General features: G+C 53.5%; 1 protein-coding gene across 1 annotated transcript; it reads left to right on the top strand.

Annotated features, from left to right (window-relative positions):
- Positions 1-5,874: 5,874 nt before the first annotated feature.
- LOC112887404 (transcription repressor OFP2-like) lies at positions 5,875-7,142 on the top strand. Its single transcript, XM_025953564.1, has one exon. The coding sequence runs from the start codon at positions 6,055-6,057 to the stop codon at positions 7,000-7,002; it is 948 nt and encodes a 315-aa protein (XP_025809349.1). The 5' UTR covers positions 5,875-6,054; the 3' UTR covers positions 7,003-7,142.
- The last annotated feature ends 2,670 nt before the right edge of the window (positions 7,143-9,812 follow it).

Genomic DNA, 9,812 nt, shown 5'->3' with positions numbered 1-9,812 from the left:
CATGGTAAGAATTCTCACGTGTTCTAATTAAAAAATATTTGTCTTCATCTTGTATTCTAACTGCTTGTAATTATATTTCGAAGGACGAAGATGATTATATCCGAGAGAGGCTAGCGGGGTTCCTCATGATGGAGGTGATCCACAAAAAGGGGGAGTTCCATTTATGATAGCACGGAAGGCGACATTGAGCTAGATTGAGAGACTTGCTTTGTATGTACTCTATTGTTCTTATCGATCATTATTGTTTTGAGTTAGGTTGAGCCTTGTTTTGAGTTTTGGACGAGGCTAATTGATTGTACACGTGTTATATAATACTATCTTTGCTTGTGTGTATCGCACTGTGTGAATTATATTGATGCGTGCGATGATTGCGGTGAATTCTGTGAATTGAAATCTTTTGCAGGTATTTGAATGCAGCTGCTAAATCCTGGCTAGTTCCAGGATGCAGCTGGGGAAAAAAAAGGCCCCTGTTGGGGGTAGACTAATGCAAGACGCGCCTCGCTTAGGGCGCGACTCTCAATAGGCTCCCAGGGGCGCCTGTGTGAAGCCAAGGCGAGACGCGCCGTAAGTGAGGCGCGTCTCTCATCTGTGACTAATGCGAGACCCGCCTAGCCTAGAGCGCGTCTCGCATTTGGCTCCCAGGGGCGCCTGTGTGAAGCCAAGGCGAGACGTGCCGTAAGTGAGGCGCGTCTCTCATCTGTGACTAATGCGAGACCCGCCTAGCCTAGAGCGCGTCTCGCATTTGGCTCCTAGGGGCGCCTGTGTGAAGCCAAGGCGAGACGCGGCGTAAGTGAGGCGCATCTCTCATCTGTGACTAATGCGAGACCCGCCTAGCCTAGAGCACGTCTCGCATTTGGCTCTCAGGGAAGCCTGTGAATCCAAGGCGAGACGCGCCGTAAGTGAGGCGTGTCTCTCATCTTTGACTAATGCGAGACGCGCCTAGCCTAGAGCTCGTCTCGCATTTGGCTCCCAGAGAAGCCTGTGTGAAGCCAAGTTGAGACGCGCCGTAAGTGAGGCGCGTCTTGCATTTTGGTAATCTGAGACGCGTGTGAGGCGCGTCTCAGATTACTTTTTAATCTGCGACGCGGTAATGCGGGACGCGACCCCTGCGCGTCTAGCATTTTGCCTAGGGCGCGTCTCAGATTAGGGCTTCTGGCGTAGTGACTCAGACAGGAATATCATTTATACATTGAGGCACATGGGAACGGTTGAAGAAATAATTGAATAGGAGGATCATTATGACTAGCCTATAGTAATTAAAAAATAAAATGAACGATTTGATATTATGGATGACTGATTAAACCATTCTAATTTATGTTTTTATAGGATTCCTATTGCTCTTTCCTCGTGCTTGTTTTGTTCTCTTTCTTTAGGGGGGTATGGTTGGTTCATTGGTTTTCAGGGACTACATAGACAAAATTCACAGTGAAGACTTAGGAAAGGAGCAATAATTAAATTGTTAACCTGAAAATATGTCACAGAATTTCCAGGGGACATGATTCTTTATATATATATATATATATATATATATATATATATCAATATGGCATGGCCACTAGTGGGAGTTCAAGATGTACAAATCAAAAAGTTTCTATTTAATTTCCTAACAAGTATTTAAGTTAAGTTTGTGCAAAGGTAATATATGCGCATATTTTATATATGTAATTGGTATCATGGCATACGATATGCATTTGTCAGAATATTGTTGTAACAACATATAGATAATAATGGCGATTGCTAAACACCGTAAAGAAAATCAAATCCAAGTACTTCATATATACATGAGATGTTAGGATATACTCTTCACATACGTTGCCGACAGGGGTGGAACCCAGTGGAGATGAAACTGGGTTCCGGCCTCCCCTTCCCTGATGAAAGTTCTGAAGCAATTAATAAAGGGCCATGAGAAATCTAATATATGTTCAGCTATTAGCCTCTTGATAAACAGTTTTTGGCAATTTGGCTCCACCTTACTTTTTTTGTCACGGTCCGGCACTGGTTGCCGAGGTAGATGAAGCTTACCATTTCTGATTTAGTCTCCGTGGTGCTGGTGACGATAAAGCTTCCAACGAAGAAATTGACGAATTCTGCAAACAAAACATTGACGAGAGAGAGAGAGAGAGAGAGAGAGAGAGAGAGTGTATTAATCTGATAAGGTCTGACTCGCATGTCTTATCACGATACCATTAAAGTTCCGGTTTTCCCATAAACCACAAAAGTGTTGCAACGATCAGTTTCAAGAGTACCCGATCAGTATTATTACAGACCGGTAGAAAATCCAAATAAATAAAGCACCAAATATGATGTGTGCAATCTTTATTCAGCGTCTCTCACTGCACCATTGTTTAGCCCTCGACAAGCTAGCTACTCGGTGCCGGAAGGACCAGCGACGTTGGAAGGAGCGGCGGCGGCAGCGCTTGAAGGACCGGCGTCGGTGTTCGAAGAACCAGCAGCAACATTTGAAGGACCGCCGGCATCCTCGTTCGAAGCAGCAGCAGCAACGTCTGAAGGACCGGCGTCGTTGTTCGAAGAACCCGCAACATTTGAAGAAGGACCGGCAGCACCATTGGAAGGCCCCGCCACAAGGTTGGAAGGACCAGCACCGTTGCCGTTACGCCTTTCATTCTCCTGCATCGCCCTCTTGATCATGTCATAGAGCTCTTCCTTCTCGTGCTTGAAGGATTCCATCTTCTGCTTGATTTTGAACAGTCCCCCGGTGCCAACTTTGGTCGCGCTTTGCTCCAGCTTCCTGATCTTTCTGATGAGACCGCTGATCTGGAGCAGCAACAGTCAGAGATGAATCAGCTATGGATCAAAGTGCATGTATATTTATCTCTAAATTCAGAAAATGCACGAATTTTGAACGGAATATATTATGGTTATAAATCGCCGACTAAGGCGTTTAGCGGCAGGACTGATGTTACGGCGTTTAGCGGCAGGATTGATGTTACGGTGTTTAGCGGGTTAAATGCTACAGTGACTGCCCTTCCTGATAGCGGCAGCTTTATTTAAAACTTTGGAATATATACGTACTCTGCGCTTGTACAGGCGATACGTAGGGTCTTTCTCGCAAAGACGTTTGAACGGTGCTGACGAGAAGTTGGGTGCATTGGCGCAATGGTCGTCGTTCATGTTCAGGTAGTCCGGCGTATCCGTAACGGCCATCTTGGAAAGCTTCTTGCCCTCCTTCTTCCTGAGTTCATCCTGGCGCAGCTGCTCCTGCATGCTGGGGTACATTAACACGTTGACACCGGACGCTGGATCGTATGGTTCAACATGAGAGGATTCGAGTATCTCTGGCTGGAATCCTTCCCAGTTGAAAGGAGGAAAGCTCTCCCCAGCACCGGCGTTGCGTTCCGCCTGCGAGGCTGGGGGCTGATCAGCAGCGGCTTCAGATGGGGCATCGGCGTGTTTTTGCGCCTGCGTGACTGAAGGCTGATGAGCGGCTTCAGCAGACGCTGCTTCAGGGGCTGTAGCGGCTTCAGCGACAGATGGAGCATCAGTGTTCTCTTGCGCCTGCGTGACTGCAGGCAGAGCACCTTCAGGGATAGATGGCTGATGAGCGGCTTCAGGAGTGGGTGCCTGATCATCAGCTACACATGCAATAACAATTCCATTACAAGAACAGAACTTTTTGAGTTACAGTCCATGCACGATTAATTACGAATAACAACCAATACACTTTAGAACGAATCTCTCTCACCAGTTGCCGACGGTAAATTGTCCGGCATATCAACCTCGACATCCATGTGCGCATGGTTGTCGTCGGTGTCGTCGGAGCAGGCTCCCGCGCCGTCGCTAAGGGCGCATGTGTCCTGCAACACCGGTACGCCGTGCCTCTTCATCTTCTCCACGCTCATTGCTATGAAATTCATCACCCACTCGTGCATGCGCCCCCGGAGGCTGAAACACCAAAGAAACATTCAGAATTTCAGATGCTGAGCCTGTTAGTATAGCTAGTAACGAGAAGTAGCGGCATTTACTCATGATGCAGAAGAACGTAGGTACGGAAATTGCCGTCTGCACCCATGTACATACGGTCGACGATCCCATGCTGGAAAGTCCCTGGGTGCGCACTGTGCACCATGAAATGCACCTTGCTCGGCCCTGCACAAGACATACATATATGTATATATGTAAATATGTAAATAAAGAACGACGTGCGCTTGCTTATGCCTACCATTAAGCGTCACGACCTCCCGGACCGTGCGGCACCTGGAGCAGTCAAGTTGGCCGCGGACGATAGGCCGGAAGGCGACGTCCTCCTCGGCGGGGCACAACGCGGCGTCGGGCGCGTCGGCCTCGGCACCACCACCAGCGCCGCCGGATCCTCCCGCCTCGATGTCGTCGAGCATGGCGGCGAGCTCTTGCAGCTTCTCCAGCAGAGAAGGGCTCGGAGGGGGGTACATGCTCTCGCCTGCCAACCAGGGCTCGGGGAAGGCGCCGTACGCCTGCTGCGGCTCGGGGCCCGCCAGCACGTGCGTCGCCGGCTGGACGTCGTCCATGGCCATCGCTTGGTACTGCGGCTCCACGTCCATGGCCTGCACCTGATGGTCCTCGGCGTTGATGGTCGGCGCCTGATAGTGCTCGGCGGCGGCCAAGATCATCGGCGCCTCATTGTGCTCGGCGTCGACACCATTGTCGCCCTGCATCGGCGTTGGGTCGGTGATGAAGCCGTACCCCTGCTGCATCTCGGGGGCCACCATGTGCGTCGGCTGGACGTCCATGGCCATCGCCTGGTACTGCTCTACGTCCATGCCCGCCACCTGATGGTCCATGACCGGCGTCTGGTGGTGCTCGGCGTCGATGATCGGCGCTTCATCATAGTGCTCGGCGTCATCGATGATCGGCGCCTCATAGTGCTCGGGGTCGGGGTAGATGGTCGTCGGCGCCTGGAGGCCGAAATCCGCCGCCACGTTCTGCGTCTGTGGCGCCGGGTGGCCGTAGCCCTGGATTTCAGTTGCCGGCAACTGGAGGCCAGGATCCGGCGCCGGCTGGCCCTGGACTTCGTTGGCCGGCCCCTGGACGCCAAGGTCCGGCGCCGGGAGCGTCGGTGGCGCCGGGTTGCCCTGGACTTGTTCAGTGGTCGGCGCATTCTGGACGAGCACCCCGAGAGTGCCCTCCGGTTCAGACAAGGGGAACAGGTGCGCCTCCGGGCTAGGGCAATGCAGGAAGCGGCCGACGTCGCCGTCAGCGTCGTACGGCTCGTCGTCGGACATGGCTGCGGCGGCGCATGGAGAGACCGAGAGGGTACTATGTGTGGGGCAGGACCATGTCGGAACGGATACGCGCAGCGGAGCGCCTGGCCTCCGGACGGCGGCGGCGTCAGGGTACTTGTACGGCGCCAGGAGCCGAGCGCTGCGGTTGGTGGCGTTTGCGCGCGCGCGCCACGGGACGGGACGCGACGGTTGGCGCGACAGCGGCCAGCGGCGGTTCGCGCCATCAGCGGATTTGGGAGGTGGGCCGGGAAGGCCCATTAGCAGGCCCATCGGCCCAATAAATCGGCCCAGCGTGTTTGGTGGTAGGTAAGCGTGAGCGCAACTGTGAGTGGATTTCTAAAACACTGTTTGGATGCCTGCCTTAGGCGCCACACCGCGTCTAAGGTGTGGCGGCCGATTCGGCCGCCACACCTGTGACGCGAAATGTGTGGCGTGGCGTGGCGTGTTAGGCAGGCAGGCATCCAAACAGCCTCTAAGTATGATACCGGAGTTTTGCTTATAAAAAAGTATGATACCGAAGTACATACTCCTAAGAGCTGACACTTGATAGTTGAATAATAATAGTAGTTGACAGTACATCTGAATAAAATTAAGTGCTAAACTTTAGCATATATTAGCACTCAGGACCTCGCATGCGTGGGCTCGTAGCTTTGTGCGTGCAAATGCCCTCATGGGCAGCTGGCTATAAATACCATTGGGATGTTGTGAACGGCATAGCAGATTAGCAGTTCAGTACTTCAGTATCACTAGCAATCTGCCTCCCTCCAACCTCGGCGCGATCACCCATCACCACCAGTCCACCACCCCTCAACAGTAAGCAACCAAAAGCTCTTCAATGCAATCCATGGACTGCGGCAGCAGAAGCCGCGGCCGGCGCCTCAAGGACCGCCTCGCCCAGCTGCTTCGCCCGGCCAATTGCAACTCTCTCCTCCGCTCCCCCTGCAGCTCCTCCTCGTCCACCTCCACGGCTTTCACAGCCACCGCCGAGACAGCCACGATATCGACCTCCTCCACTTCCACCACCGCCGCCAACTACACCATCGCCGGCGCCCTGCTCCCCCGCGCCGAGCCTTTCTCCGCCGCTCTCGACCGCCTGCGCCACCCTCCTCCCGACGATGAGCGCGCGCGTGGAGACAAGGAGCGGCGCAAGGAGGGGAGCTCCTCCTCCCGCCACGGCAGCCGGCGGCGTTCCAATAACGCCGTCGTCGGCATGGCCGGCGTCAGGACGCTCTCGTCCAACCCCTACGGCTTCACCTCTTCCGGCGAGGATGATGATGGTGACACCGAAGACTGCTACGTCGACGACGACACGGAGGCCTTCTTGTCCTCGAGAAGCCTCGTGTCCTCCGACTCCTCCGCCTTCTACACGTCCAGGCGGAAGCTGCCGCCGCCGCCCACGAACAAGAGCCACCGCCACCGCCACCGCCGCCGCCAGCGGAGGAGGCCGCGCTGTCGGCGGCCAGCGGCGAGCTGCATGGAGGCGACGTGCGGCGACGGCGCCGTGAGGGAGCCGGGGTTCCGCCCGCTGGTGACGACGACGGCGACGTCGGCGGCCGCCGCGGAGCAGGCAGTGCGGAGGGGGCTGGCGGTGGTGAAGCGGTCGCGGGACCCCTACAGCGACTTCCGGGAGTCGATGGTGGAGATGATCGTGGGGCGGCAGGTGTTCGGCGCGGCGGAGCTGGAGCGGCTGCTGCGGTCGTACCTGTCGCTCAACGCGCCGCGCTTCCACCCCGTCATCCTCCAGGCCTTCTCCGACATATGGGTCGTCCTCCACGGCGGCTAGCCGGCCCGTCGCCATCCGCCGGCGAACTAGTTACGTTGGATCCCCTGAGCGTAATTGCATTGGATCAGGATTGCTGAGAGTGGGGTTAGTTGGGATGTTAAGTGTAGTCTATTAACTATGCTCGTTGATGAGCATGAGTGAAGACGGTAGCTGTACTTGATTGTGACGTGAGGTTAGCAAGCTTGATTGATCATCACGTTTAATGTTCACAGATTGAGTTTCAAAATAAAGGTCTGTTCAAAACATTTCAAATGCTTCATTCGAAAACAACACCACACTGCTTGTGCTTGGAGTTGATGCTACAATAGCTGAGGAGTCGTCAGGGTCTCTGCAGGGAAACACAACCTGCAAGAAACGGAGAAAGCCCAATGGCATGTGGATGGCATTGCTCCCGAGATGTGCACAGAGTACTACAGAGCTTCTATTCCATGGGATTTGAGCCAATCCAATAATCCAGCCGGGCTCTTCATTCCAAGCCTACTACTACGCCTGCATCAGATCCCTATCCCATCGCATCGTGAACGACATAAATGAGGCCTCCCAGTCTGGTGCCTGTTCCTTTCCAAGCGCCTAGTACCTGGCGCCAAAACCGCTACCGCTACGGCCAGGTTTGCATTCAAACTTACTCCAATTCCAGGCGGAGGTTTGAAAGGTGGTGGAGGCTGCTGCGCCTTCTCTCCCCGGACCTGTTCTCATACATATCCTCTCAAATCTCCATTAAGAGGGGGTGGTTTGACATTGGACCATATTTTTTAAAAAACATATTTGGACCATACCTGGTGTGTGCCACTGTGGGGCTATCTTCTTCTTCTTCTTCAAAACCTGCACCTACTACCTTCCATGCATGCATGTACAGTTGTAGTATACTTGTACAGCAACTAGATACTAGTGTCTTCTCTTTGTTGTTTCCCTTCTTGCATCAGAGGCGGAGAGATAGAACAACAAATAAAGCCATAGTGCCCCTTTCTATTCTAATTAGGGAAATTAGGCTTGCTTGGCTGCATTGGTCTTTTTTTCCAGAAGTAGTGCTTGTTATCAAATAAGCCGTGCTGGGAACTTGCCAACAGCTAGCTTGGTCGGTAGGGGGAGTTGTGGAGCTTCCAGTCCAGCCCCCTGGACGTGAATTTGAGCGCCCTCTTCAGAAATTTGAACTAGAAAAATTTATCTTGTGGAATTTACACTATAACTGTATCAAACTTGATAAGTCTTCAAAGTGAGTGCCTAGGCATGATTTTATTCAACTTGTAATGCTTCCAAGCAATACCATAAGCAAAAACATCTAGCAAGACCACGAGAACGTCACGTCAGCCTGTAGCTTTCCATGGTTTTCAAATCGATTGGCTATCATGGGCGCAATGATCGCTAGCATAAATACGGCTCGTGATTTTCATTAACGAGCCATCAGCGACATTGCCACATTGCGCATCGGAGTACGACCACGTCTGTGATCGATCTGTCACTGCTGGAAAATAAGCAAAAATACGATAATTTCAGGTACCGATCCGATCAGATCTTACTCGGACTATGTTGTGATGGAGAATACCACGTAACGATGTACGTACGAGTATTCATCACATGACAATTGACAGGTATGTCATGGTCCGCGACAACCGCTGCTTTTGCCGTCTGATCGAGGCTGCCGCCAACCACACACATTAACTCAGCTGCGCCGGAGGCCCGGGCAGGCCCCGGCCGACGAGAGTAGCAGAATCCGGGAGGAGCTTCGAGCCATGGAGAGCCCTCGACTTGCAGTAGGTGTGGTCAGGTTAGGTCAGGTTAGGTTAGGTCAAGGGCAGAAAGAAGCCTTTCCCAGACCGAGAAGCGGGTCAAAATTAAAGCCGCAGGCGAGGATTATTGGGCCTGGAACCACGTACCCCGCCCCTCGCTCTCCACGGCCCGGCCGCCCGCTGCGTCGTCTCGTCTGCTCGCGTGCACCCTGCTCCAAAGCCTGGCGCCCCCTGCCGCCCCTGTCGGCGCGCGGCGTCGCCATTGATGCAGCTCTAGCTCCACAGCGTTTGGTCGGGTCCGGTGCTCGCAGCAGCAGCGAGGGCGCGCCCACAGGGCAGCAGCGGCCAGCCGGTAGCAGCAGGGTCCAATGGGCCAAGTGCAGCTTCGATGCAGTCAGTATTGCCTGTTGCGTTGGCGTTGCTCTCTGATCGGCTAGCTGTGGGCTCTGTGGCAGACTGAGAGCGCGCGCGGTCATCAGTCTGCCCGCCCGGCGACATACGCGTACAGGGAGCTGACGGCGGGCAGCATGTACGGTACGGGCCGGCCGGCGACATGCATGCGCGCGACATCGCATTTGCATGCCCGGCGTGCACGGGGCAAGGCTCCATTGTTGTCCATGGATGCAGGCACGCCCAGTGTGCAAGGTTTTGCATGCGTACGTCAGTGGCGTGCCTAGAGAATGGAGGTGGCCGGCCGGGTGCGTGCAGTGGTCCCACTGGTTCGTGGGCCCGGCGTGTGGTAAATCCATCGAGGCCGCCTGGATCAGCGTGCGTGCTTGGGCACGGCGCGACTACAAAAGGAGTTGTGCGTGTTGTGGATGTAGATGTGTCAGGGCTAGTCGACCAAGTTTAAAGCTGTGCCACTGTCAATGCTGACCCACTGGCTCATAGTAATATCGACTACACCTAATGGGTGTGCCTAATATATAGATTGTAAAAAAAAAAATCTAACCAACAGGCCATCAGCTAATTTTGCTACCATCAGGACGAGCACTCTTACACATATATCAGGTTTATTTCTCAAAACTGGTGTCCACCTATTTAAAATATTATTTAAGGCTTAATAATGCAAAGAAATAGCAT

This window comes from Panicum hallii, chromosome 3 (assembly GCF_002211085.1).
Source record: "Panicum hallii strain FIL2 chromosome 3, PHallii_v3.1, whole genome shotgun sequence".
NCBI lineage: Eukaryota > Viridiplantae > Streptophyta > Magnoliopsida > Poales > Poaceae > Panicum > Panicum hallii.
This window is presented reverse-complemented; position numbering and strand designations above follow the sequence as displayed.